This window comes from Amphiprion ocellaris, chromosome 11, assembly GCF_022539595.1.
Source record: "Amphiprion ocellaris isolate individual 3 ecotype Okinawa chromosome 11, ASM2253959v1, whole genome shotgun sequence".
NCBI classification, from domain to species: Eukaryota; Metazoa; Chordata; class Actinopteri; family Pomacentridae; genus Amphiprion; species Amphiprion ocellaris.
In genome coordinates, this window is record NC_072776.1 from 30,686,190 (window position 1) to 30,699,106 (window position 12,917).

Here is a 12,917-nt window from a genome sequence, read left to right on the forward strand (position 1 = left end):
ACAAGAAATACTGAGGAATATAATGCAGGCAAGTTACTGTTTAGAGGTGATGTGCAATGTTGGTTGTTGAGTTGTGATATGCAAACTGCAGGTACTTGAGTTTGGGCCATCTGTTTGAACAAAATCCAGCTGCACTGATGACTTCTTTGACACGGTGTCAGTTAGTTTGGAGTGAACATTCAGTAAATGTTAAGTAAGTTAGACATAGCAGCCTCCATTTGGTTGTGAATAATCAGGAGTGTGTTCCTCCAGAAACCAAAAATAATGGATAAATCCTGAAAGACTGTCGATGTAGCAGATGATAATTTGTTCAGATGAGAGCTTATCTTCCAACCAATCGGCTAGTTGTCTGTAAAAAAAATGCAAAAAAATATACAATTAAACATATACTTTCAGTGTAGGGTATAATAATAGAATATATAAAAGATGCTTTAAAAGTGATGTGAGAATAAGAGAGTAAAAGACCAATAATATGCAGAAAATTGCAAGAGAAGAACGCCATTACCCTTAAATCTAAGAATCACATCACAAAAAAATCCTAGTGCCTTTTTCTGAAGCTGCAATATGCATAAATCCATGTAGAGGAATCATGTTCTGTGAGTTCAGTTCGTCCTCTTACTCCAAATGTCCAAATAAAACCAAGATGTCCAAACAACATAATTGTAACAGATTCAGCAAAAAAACACAAGACAAAAGCTGTGCTTGTTTTGTCTTATTTACTTTATCTTCCGCTGTGTTTGCTCGTTAGCCGTCTGCATGTTCCAGTAACTGACTGTGTGCTTCCAGGCTGAAGGGGGTCCTGGAGCAGATGGACCGCGGTGTCGTGGACCTGCAGGAACTCCGCAGGAACCTGGAACTGGCCGCCGCCATGCTGGACGCTGTTTACACCGATGAGACCAGGTGGGGCTGAGGAGGCTGCTGGATGGACCGATGTATAGAAAGTAAACCCTCGTCGCTGTTGGTTGTTCCATCTGTGACTGTGTCTTTCTGCTTTTCAGGCGTCTGTTGGACACCGAGGACGAGCTCAGCGACCTGCAGGCGGAGTCGGTGCCCACGGAAGTACGCGATTGGCTGGCGTGCACCTTCAGCAGGAAGATGGGTGTGGCCAAGCGGCGTCCCGAGGAGAAGCCGAGATTCAGGAGCATCGTCCATGCGGTGCAAGCTGGGATATTTGTGGAGAGGTAAACGTTGCTTTTGCCAGGAAGTAGGGCTGCACAATTAATTGAATGCTAATCATGATTTTGGTTTCCCACGATGTCGATTGATTGATTGTCGGAACAACTACAGTTTTCTTAAAAAATAAAGGGCAGGGTAATGATTGATAAAGCAAGAACACAAATCAATGCAGTCGAAATTATTACTCCGTCAAGAAATGGCAGAGTTATGTGACGATCAGCGTACGTTTGTCTGTCTGTTTGTCAGTCTGTCTGTTTGTCTGTCTGTTAACAATATAACTCAAAAATGGACTAACGGATTTGGATGAAATTTTCAGGGAAGGTCAGGAATGACACAAGGACCAAGTGATTAGATTTTGGCAGTGATGCTGCTTATAGTCTGGATCCACGGATTCGTTAAAGATTTCTGTATCATTGCGAGATAGCGGCATGGCATCACTGTAACTATGACAACAAGTGAACATTACATCGGCTGCCTGCTGATGATCACATGATTGTGATCCTACTACAAATCCACCACTGCGGACTTATCAGGACTTATCCGTCAGAAATGACACAAGGAACAATTGATTAAATTGTGGGTGTGTTTCTGAGTCCCATCAATTCCTGCCGCCTGCTACATATTTAGGCTACGCGATTCGGTATCCGTACATAACGTACACATGCAGAACACACGCCTGAGCTCAGCACAAGGCCATTTTGTTGGTGGGTACATCTATATTAAATGGCCACATTCTATGCTGTGATTTCTGCCATGATTTTTTTCAAGATTTAAGCCGTCTGAAATGATACAATGACGGAGCAGCCTTGGCGGAGTACTGCGCTATTATTTTGGGCTTTTGGGCTTTTTAGCCTTTATTGTAGTTTGAAAGTGGAGAGAGTAAGGAAACATGGGGAGAAGAGTCAAAGGACAGGAAAGGACAGCAAATGGCCATGGGTCACACTTGAACCCATGACAGCTGCAACAAGGACTATAGCCCCTGTTTATGGTTAGCCCGCTCAACCATTTCAGCTACTGGGGTGCCCCTTGTTGGCCCTTTTTGATAGCGTACACGTGGCATATGTTGGTGTAACAGCTTGATTGCTTGTGTTAACCTGCTTATCTTGCAAAGACAAGCTCTAGTTTGACATAAACCGTCACAGAAGACTTTGTCATGGTGCCCCTTTACTAGCTAAGCCCTGCTTGTAGTTCAAGTAATGGTCTCTTCTGGTCATTACCAGTAGGAGGCTCCATCTGGTGGTGCAAACAGGTACTATGTCTAATCTCCAGTACATTTTCTGACTGTGATATTGACATTTAATTCTTTTCAGTGTAATCTTTGCTCACACACCTGTCAGAGTTGTTGGAAGTAAAAGCAGTTCTTTGTTTATTAAATGTGAAAATACAATACAACATTTTGTTCCTACAATAACGAAACATGGCAAATAATCCCAAAATATATCAAAACAATCAGGATTAACATTTCGGCCATAATCTTGCAGCTCTACCAGAAAGCAAGCTGGGAAATACTGCAAAGAGGTGGTGGTGAAAATCCTCAAATCTCATTCATTTTAATTTCTCTAAAAGCCTGCAGTGAAGGTTTTTAATGCAGTGAAAATAAATAGACATGCAAAGAGGCGCCACCACAAGCAACACCAGCAATCAGGCTCCCATTCTTACTGGTGCTAATGACCACTAAATATGCCAGGCAGCAGCTCAGCTCTGTAAATCAGTGTCTGGTCTGTGTAAAACTGCTGGCAACCGTGCTGCTTGAGGCTCCATTAGCAGTTAACTGACCGGTGAAACTAACCTAATCACGAGTTAAAATAACGGCACACCGTAAAGCATGGATTAAAGACAGCCGCTGTTTGTGCTCCCAGGTGTTCTCACATTGAAGTGACCTACACCATATTACTCCCTTATTATATATTATGGGATTCACTCATGCATTATCAAGTGCTTTACATTTTCAGTACATGTTTTACTTAAAAAAAAGTCCTGCAGGTCATTTCATGAAGCTATATATTGTACCTCTTCTCTGGTGAATCATATCCCTGGTGAATTTTAATATCTCTAAGGGACTTTTTGGCATGTAGCCAATACAAAAGAAGCCTCACAGAGACAAACAAGCACGAATAAAAGGGGGGATATTATTAAAAATACAAGGGATAGATCATCAGATAGAAGGCTGCACAGTGGCGTAGTGGTTAGCACTTTCGCCTTGCAGCAAGAAGGTCCCTGGTTCGCGTCCCGGCTTTCCCGGGATCTTTCTGCATGGAGTTTGCATGTTCTCCCTGTGCATGCGCGGGTTCTCTCCGGGTACTCCGGCTTCCTCCCACAGTCCAAAAATATGCTGAGGTTAATTGATTATTCTAAATTGCCCGTAGGTGTGAATGTGTGAGTGCTTGTTTGTGTTTGTATGTGGCCCTGCGACAGACTGGTGACCTGTCTAGGGTGTCCCCTGCCTTCACCCGAGTCAGCTGGGATAGGCTCCAGCCCCCCCCCCGCGACCCTAGTGAGGATTAAGCGGTGTATAGATAATGGATGGATGGAGATCATCAGATATGAATACAGATCAACCCAGACATTCAGTGCAGACAGTCTTATTTTTTATTAATACACAAACAAGCTGAGAATTGTAAATAACCATAACTGTTCTAGGTTTAGTTTTCCATCCTGAACAACCGTATAGGCCACTGTGATACAACCCGCAGGTAAAGTGTGGACATTTGTCATCAAGGCTGCACTAATTAACACATAGTTGAGATTCTGAAACTGTCATGGTTACAAGTAAAAGTTGTCTGTTAAAGTCCAGTGTTTGGTCAACCCATCCATCCACCCCGACCTTCTCCAAAGACAACACAGTAACAGAATGACTACGAGTGTACAAAACTGTAAAATACCACATTGGAGGTCTAAATTTGGACAATCTGCTTCCTCCATAAAGAGCTGTCAACTCTGGAACATAAAAAAGATCAGCAACAGTATGAATATAGATCGTCTATGCATCAATTACACGCTTTGTAGCTATAATAAACTTTATTGTCTCTACAAAGTGCAAAAAATTCAAAGTCAACTCCTCCCTAAGCTCCATAATTTACTCACTTTGTCCTGTTTCTAATTACTAAAGCCATTGTTTTACTGAAAGGTCGGAATAATAACCTGATTTGACATACAAGCTTAGCGGCCATTTTTTTATTGGAGGACCGTCGTGTATGTAGCCCCTTTTGGTTTGGTATTGTTTACCCTGATTTAGCCTCTACCTCTGTACATTTTATAATAACACCAACTTTATTTATTTAGTACCAGAGAGAAGGCAAAAAAGAAAAGACAGATATTTAGGAAAAGCATAATGATGGTCAGTCGAAACAGAAGGAGAAAAACTGGAGTTAAACATGGTAACAGATGTACAAAATAAATCAATACAGCAACACCAGATAAAATAATAAAAGAAGCAATGATCTCATAACCAAATAAGAAAAAAGAATAAAAGAAAATAGGTGGTAAAACAATAATGACAAGACTAGAAGTAGTAATAATAATAATAATAATAATAATAATAATAAGAGAAGTGGTAGAAATGGATTTCAAGACATCATCTAAAAGAAGACACTTCATTTTCATTTCAATGCTAAACACAGTCGCATTTTTGACAACGGCATGACTCCAGTTTCATATCAGCATTTTGTGTTTGTCTATATTGTGCATTTACAACATGACAACCCTGCTGTGCACAAAGCAGCTCCACAGAGAATTAGTTTTCCCACCCTGATGTAGAGGTCCTGACCTCAAACCGTCCAACACCTCCGGGAGTAGCTGCAACACAAACAGTGACTCACATCCAGCATCTGTGCTCGTTTGTCCAGCAGCTTTAAGGCCCATTCATGCTTTTTATTGTGAAGCAGTGACCTTCTAGCAGATTTAGATGGAACCAGTGTTTTTCTGCAATCACTAGAGTGCCATCTAGAGGCTGTAGTAATTATGACAGGAACAAACAATGAAGTTAGTGCAGGGAGGAGGCCGGGGTGGATAGATGGGTCAACTAAACACTGGATTTTAACATCGGAGGCTGCTGTTTACAGTCCGTTATTTACATATTTGTATGAGTAATTTCTGTGCAGCGTTGCAAGCTTTTCAGGCACTTTCTGAAGACCAATCAGATAAATAATCAGGCGCTGAAGTATCGCAAACAACTGGCAACTCACAGCGTCACTCATTATTTATTTGTTAGATTTTTACTTACTTGTTTATATTTTTAATTTTCTTCCTGGAAAGTGTCTGCAGGGGACCCTATTGATCAAAACATTGTATGACAATTACTAATAAGACACAAAACTTTACCTTTTCTTGCTCTCAAGATTTTCCCCTCTTTTGGTTTAACAACTAAAAAACATTCTAGAAATCAGTGTTTCTTCTGTTTCCTCATCTTAAACTCCCTCTCCTGACATTGATTAAACCTCTAAAAATTAATCTCTGAGTATCAAAGTTGCATATAGAGAAGTTTATTGTTTTTTCCATGAAAAGGATTCTTTTCCTGCCTTAGAATGGTTGAGGTGTAAGTTTCTTCATCTAGACTGTGCAGGTCTAAGAAGTCCCCACCTTTGTGTTTGTCACCGCAGCTCCAGCACACCAGCTCACATGCAACTCTTTTCAAAAACACAATGTCAGGTTTAATATTGGAGTAATTCAGCCATTGTCAGGAAAATTCTTCAGTGGAGTCCTGACTTCTCCAAATTAATGCTCATTAATCATTAATATCATTAATAGTCACCTCTCAAGTCAAAGCAAAGTTTTACTTGTGCAAGGAATCAACATGAACAGAACACAGTCTGAGCAAGTGACTGGTGAAGGGTGAAAACAGCACAGCTTTTATACAGACAGATAAACATGAGTTACAGGTCTCGATATGTTTTATCTCTAGGTTGCTACAGGCAGGCGGTTAGAACTGGTTTCTTATCCTTCAAACTCGTGTGTGAGCAGCTTGTGTCCTTGTTCCTCTTTTAGCACACATCACACAGTATTACAATGAATAAGAACATTCACTCATCAAATACAGTAATTTTCATAATAGCCATACATGTTTGAATTGAAAAATGATTCTATAGAAGGAAAAAGATAGAGAAAACGTCACCATGTACACTAACACGATTGTTTGTTTAGCTTTGATACGCATAAAAATCTGGAAGTTTGAATCTGTGTTTTTGAGGCTGTCTTTAGTACACCGCAGTTTTAAAGTGGAATCTTACTTACTGCCTACTGCCCTGATAATACGTCTTCTAACTAGGGCTGGACCCGAATGTCCGAATATTCGGCCGTGACAGTGGTAAGAAGCTGCTATTCGGACCAGCCCTACTTCTAACATTAACATGATCTTTAACCAAGTGTCTACGATCTCAACCAAGTACTTATTTTAACCAAAAATACCATATTTTCTTAAAACTTAGCCAAGTTGTTTTGTGCATAGACCTACTCAAACATTCACCGCTGAATTGTCATGTCATAACAAGGATGTATTTTAGCAGTTTATTTGTTGTTATGTCTTTTGCCACTTTTGGAGCTTGGGACAAAGAGCCATGTAGCGATAAAAAGGCAGACAGGTGCCTCCTGAGTCCTGTCAGATGATGGTCTCAAACATGAGTTACACTCTCAGCTGTTGAGTCACATCAGTTTTTTTTATCTTGAGCAGGAATCTGGAGCACCTGAAGACAGAACAGCCATTGTTTTTTTTGTTTTTTTTTTTACAAAATAAACAACAGAAAACATCCGTCCAACTTCACTGCAGATGTGATTACGAGGTCGAACGCCAAGTGTAACAATGTTAGTGTGCGAGCGAGCTGGAGATCATATAGGGGAACTATGAGGTCCAACATCATTAGAGTGTAAATGACTCGCACTGATAGAACAGTATCAGTTCATCTGCTGCGGCTTAATGACGCATGAAATCAAAAAATATCTCCTGCACCGAGGCAGCGCTCGCGCCGAGTGTTATGTGTGTGTGTTTATAACGTGGTTGCCGTGGTAACAAACAGTCCATCCTGGTCGCAAACTGAGGAGGAGGGCAGCAGGAGGGGGGGGGGGGGGTCTGTGCAAGAAGTGTGTGTTTGCATGCTTCTGTCTGTATCTGAGAGTGATTTGATATTTTTATCTGTGTGTGTGACAACAGGATGTACAGACGGACGTCCAACATGGCGGGTCTGACCTACCCTCCCACGGCTTTGACAGCTCTCAAGGTAAAAACTGTTGCCGCAGTCCACTTAGCACAAAGTGACATTTGATTAGGAGTCAAAAAGCAATCAAAACCAGCCTTTTCAGGCAGAGCTCGGTATTGCTTTCTGCAGAAACCTGAAGGCGAAAGTGGAGGAAAATGAAATAGAGTGAAAGAAGAGCGTGAAAGTTAAGGAGGAGGAAGTGAAGGCAGTAGATATGTAGAGAAAAGTAGCAGCAAAGAAAAATAAAGAATGAGGAGGCAGACGAAGGAAAATGAGGAAAGAAATTGGTAGAAAAGGAAAATAAAGTAGAGAAGAAAAGGAGAGAGGAGAGATGAATGAATGTATGAATAATGTATGAATGAAAAGAGGGAGGTATAAAGGGAAAGAAAAGGGGATGAAAAGTAAAAAATAGATAAGGGAAGTGGAGAAGGATGCTGAAAAGGAAATGTTGGAGACCAAAAAAAGAAGAAAGAAAGAGAGGAAAGGGATGAAAATGAAAGTAGGAGGCAACGTCAGGGATGAAAAAGAAGACGGTAAAAGTTTAGGAAGGAAGTAAGCAGATATGAAAAGAAGGAAAAAGAGAAATCAAATGTGGAAGATTGGAGGAGATATATGAAAACAAGTACGGTAGAGGTAGGGAGACAGTTGCAGAAGAAAAATAAAGGTAGAATGAAAAGAAGGGGGTATAAAAGAAAAAGAGGAGGTACAAACCAGAAGTAAGATGCAAAGAAAGATGCAGAATAAAGGAGAACAAAAAGTGGAGACAAATAAAATATAAAAATTAACAAAAGAAGAGTGTAAAAGTTAGGAAAAGGAGGAGATATGACAAGAAAAGTAATGTGGAGTGGTGGAAAATTAGAAAATTGAAAGGAATATAAAGGTATAAAAGAAAATGAAGAGGCAAAGAAAGATGGCAAGAAGCAATGATGAAGGAAACAGATAGAAAAGGAAAACAGAGAAGAAAAAGAGAATTGGAATGAAAAAATGAAGGTGTAAAAGGAAAGAACTAGGGGAAATAAGGTTCATGAACTGAAGAAGGATGTTGAAAGGGGGGTAGAGAAAATTACTATTGAAAGGAAGAGAGACAGATAACAGGAAGCAGGAGATGTATGAGGAAAATGAAAAATAGAGGAAGGACAGGAGGAGGTAAATAAAGACTCAACGAGGTAGAAAATGAAAATGTAGATTGATGGTTTGTGTTGTGATACATGTCCTCAGGTCTTCCTGTGCAAACCTTGAAATAAATCTAATTACGTCTATAAATATTCTGCTTCTCTTGTGATAAAAGGCACATGAATCATGTTGCGACCAACTTGAAATGTAATTATGAATAATCACAGTCATTAATTTAATTGCAGACTCACCTCCTCCTCAAACATTATTAGGATGCTGCCCTCTACTGGCACACGTCTTCATTACACCGACTGAGCAGCTTGATCTGACATAAACCTGCTGTATCTATACTGTACTATCACATATCATTCAATGATCCGATGGTTAATGTTTCACAGGAGGTGGATCAGTGGTCCTTTGATGTCTTTTCCTTCCATGAGGGCACCGGAGATCACGCCCTCAAGTTCCTGGTCTATGACCTGCTGACCCGCTATGACCTCATCAACAGGTTCAGGGTACACACAGCTTAATATTGCTAACACCTTGTGGGTGGGTGGAGCCTAATGTCGACGTGGGTGGAGCTAAGGTGGGCAGATCTCTGTGTGGAAAAGTCTGAAGCTGCAATCACATTTTTAAAATCCAAAACCAACCATGAACTGACAACCACCAGCAACCTATTAGCTTAGCACAAAGACTGTAAACAGGGTGAAACAGCTAGCTTACCTCTCTGTGAGACCAAATAAATCTGCATACCAGCATCTCGAAAGCTCACTAATTACAAGGCTGTATGTACAATACGTTAAAAAACAATGGAGAGCAGTTCTCAAAAAATCACTAACAGAAAAATGGTGAAGAACCCACTTCTCATAATTATACGATGCCTATTTCATAATTTTATGCTTGAAACCTTCAAAATTTGGCATAAAATCCCCAAATCCCAATATAATGATGAGTCTGCTTTAAAGTTTCACCATCTGTAAATGTATTCATTCATATTAATTCACGGTTTGACTTTGACTGCACCTTCAGCTGCTTGTTTATGTGCTGATTAATATTCATTTGACATTCAGGGAGCAGGTGGTGGAAGGACGTTTCAACAAATAAAAAATGTAAAAGACAGTTGAGGTCATAGTGTAACAGCGTGGACTGTACATACATAGCCAATGCAGACATACTTTAAATGTGTATTCTTTCTAACCACCAGCAGGGGGCGACTCCTCTGACAGTCTGACACTTTAGAAGTCTATGAGAAAATGATGCTGCTTCTCCCTTGGTTTGTTATGTCAGTAAACATTATCCCAGTGGATTTTTGGTCTCAATAACTAGTTGCAAGTCTCCTTCAGTGCAGTATGATGTTCATTTTGTGAATTTTAGCCCCATTTAGAGAATAATGAACAGTAAAGCCGAGTCTGTTTTAGGGTTTCAATCACATCCATTTGTAACCAAGATGGCAACAGCAAAAATGCCAAACTGGAGGCTCTGAAACAGCAGTTGGGGACGTCATGGTGGCTACATCCATCTTTTACATGCAGTCTATGTGTAGTACCTGTACTACCTACAGTCCTGTGCTCAGATCCCAGTGCAGGCTCTGGTGCAGTTTGTTGAGGCTCTGGAGAACGGCTACAGCAAACACAGGAACCCCTACCACAACCTGATCCATGCTGCCGACGTCACTCAGACCGCCCACTTCCTGATGCTACACACCGGACTGATGGTAACACAAACACCCGAAAACACTAGTCAAATTCTTTGCATTTCTTCACATACTTCACCAATGAATCTGATTCCGATGATGTTAAAAAAACACACAAAACACTGACAGGTTGCTTGTTAAGTTCATCTATAGCAGCATTGAGAAAGCCATAATATATCCAGATGAATCTCTCTCAGACAAATACAAGAGTATTGTTACTGTCAACACAAAACTGTTTTTCATTGGTTTTGAAGTATCTGACGAGTTCAACCAGTGAAGTTCTTCTAACCACATCAGAAACTCTACTTTCCAGATGTGACCACTTCTCTCATTAGGAACCTTGTCTCTGAAAATGGGGAAACGTTGAAGGTTTTAAGTTTTGTGTTGGATTTGATTTGTGTAATAAAGCAGGTATTTTTAAAAAGTTTTTGGCTGAATTATCCATTTTAAGGACAGTGTTCGCCCCCCTTCATTCAAGTGTTCCACCAAATATTTCCCCCGTAGCTGTTTTGCAGAAACAAATTTTCTGCATTCTAGGCCTTTTCACCACCCAAGACTACTGTGATTGATTTAAAGAGATACAAACAATCCAGAGTTTTCTTTTGCCTCTGTAGTAATAATGAGTAGCAGCCAGACCATTCTCCATAGTGCTGTGCCAGTGCTGGAGAGTGGTCTGACTTTGCGAGTCTATCTTAACCCTTTAAACCTAGTCTGAACCCTAAAACAGTCCACTCAAGAGTCTGTCCCAAAGTGTAAACTGACCAAATTGTCCTAATTTTCCAAAAATGTTATCACAAAGACAGAAGTGCAAACACAAACATACAAACAGGTATCAGTTTTTCAGTGTCAGGCTCTTTGTTGACAGTTATGTATTAATTAACCGTCTTAGCTAACTGTATGTGTGTTTTTGCAGCACTGGCTCAGCGAGCTGGAGATTCTCGCGATGGTTTTCGCTGCAGCCATTCACGACTTCGAACACACAGGAACCACCAACAACTTCCACATCCACACCAGGTAACATCAACAGCACAACCAGGTTATTCCATATTATATTAAGTTGACAATAAGCTAAGTTACACAGAAGGGACTATTTAGCACAACTTAAATCACCAATGTAGAATGTCTGTGTAGATTCTCAGTCAAATAGGCCATGGTATTTCTAAGAGCTTCAGCAAGCAACCGGACTTCTCTTTTTTGGTTCTTAAAGACGTTTATCTTCTCATCTAAGAGGGTTCTTCAGTTCAGGACGACCCGCTACTGATGCGTGCAGGATTGGCTCTGTAGAACCTCTTTCAGGGATGTTTTTTTGAAGAGATAAGTAGTAGAAATATGCATTCCAGAGCAGGTGCAACAGCAACAGCAAGGCTAAAATGGGTGATTATGGGGCCAATCGTGTAATGTTTGCACCACCTTGAGTCTGCAACTAGTTCCTGTTGTGGAACGGCGTTGATTTTGTCTTTAATCTAAATTTGAAAAATATCAGCTGATACCAAATAAACAAGACCAAGAGTTGACATGTGTGCTGGCATATCTGTGGGCCCATCTTTAAGCTAAGTGCTAACATGGTTACCACGCTCAGTATTTCAGCTTAGAGTGTCGGTATGCTAACATTAATTAAACTTAAACCAAACTGTTGATCCCCAAAGTACTGATACAATCATCCTGGGTTCACGAACTCTCTTATCAGTGCTGCAGCATTCTCGCTCATAGTTATTCATCTTCATAAGCTGTCTCTTGGTTAAACATGCATGCGATTGAATAATTAAAGCGGATAGTAAAAAGAAATGCTTCATGTTTGGCAAATGATGTGGCGGTAATTAAAATATATCCAGAAGTAGCTCATTAAAAATGGATTCAGCTCATGAATCAGGACATGTTTCTCTTCACTACATGATAAAACCAGAGAGGAGCTGCTTCTAACAATGTCAGATCAAAGCTGAACTCTGCGGCAAATATGAAGTCAAGGGATATCAAAGATGTCTTAATTCATCCTGAAGGGAACGTGAATGTCTGCAGCGATTTTTACAGCGATTCAGCCAATAAATGTCAAGATAGTGGACTCAGACGCTTGACAGAGAAAAGCAAGATTATCTCCAAAGTCAGTGAAGTTCAGCTGGACTTTTGTACTAAATTTTAGACTAAATGTTGAAATACTGTAATGCTGTTGTACCTGGAGCAGCAAGCGTGGCTAAAAATAATAAAATAATGAAAAACATTTGACTGACAGCGTAGAGAACTCAGCAAAAACACAAAATTAATCTGTTAAGCAAGAGATTAACAAGAACACAAACATATTGAAGCTTCTGTATATGAACTGCTGATTGTACATTGTTTCTGATTGGACGTCGTGTCTGTCCGTCAGGTCGGAGGTGGCCATCTTGTACAATGACCGGTCGGTGCTGGAGAACCATCACGTCAGCGCCGCCTACAGGCTGATGGCCGAGGAGGACATGAACATCCTGGTCAACCTGAACAAGGACGACTGGAGGTTCGTTTTCGCACATTTGTTTTGGTTCTTCTGTGAGAAATTTACATGCACTCCCTTACCCTAAACTTAAGTTTATTTGCACACACAGAAGTTTAAATGGAGTTTTATCAAACGCAACTAAATGCCGAAGTCCAGTTTTGTCTCACAGAGGTTCTTTAAATAGGACTGTGTGATCTTTAAAAAACCCAGGAGCCCATTTAAAAATATTCACTGCTGTTCTGATGATATTTCCTGACTCTCCAAAGACTCTTTTACCTTT

At 40.4% G+C, this 12,917-nt stretch overlaps 1 protein-coding gene across 1 annotated transcript in view; it reads left to right on the plus strand.

Annotated features, from left to right (window-relative positions):
- The window catches only part of pde1a (phosphodiesterase 1A, calmodulin-dependent), a 51,230-nt gene that overhangs the window by 24,765 nt on the left and 13,548 nt on the right, over nucleotides 1–12,917 (plus strand). The window contains exons 3-9 of the mRNA XM_023286922.3: nucleotides 787–900; nucleotides 999–1,181; nucleotides 7,319–7,385; nucleotides 8,876–8,992; nucleotides 10,051–10,191; nucleotides 11,084–11,184; nucleotides 12,533–12,658. Of these exons, the coding sequence (XP_023142690.1) occupies nucleotides 787–900; nucleotides 999–1,181; nucleotides 7,319–7,385; nucleotides 8,876–8,992; nucleotides 10,051–10,191; nucleotides 11,084–11,184; nucleotides 12,533–12,658 (849 nt within the window). The remainder of the gene's footprint in view (nucleotides 1–786; nucleotides 901–998; nucleotides 1,182–7,318; nucleotides 7,386–8,875; nucleotides 8,993–10,050; nucleotides 10,192–11,083; nucleotides 11,185–12,532; nucleotides 12,659–12,917) is intronic.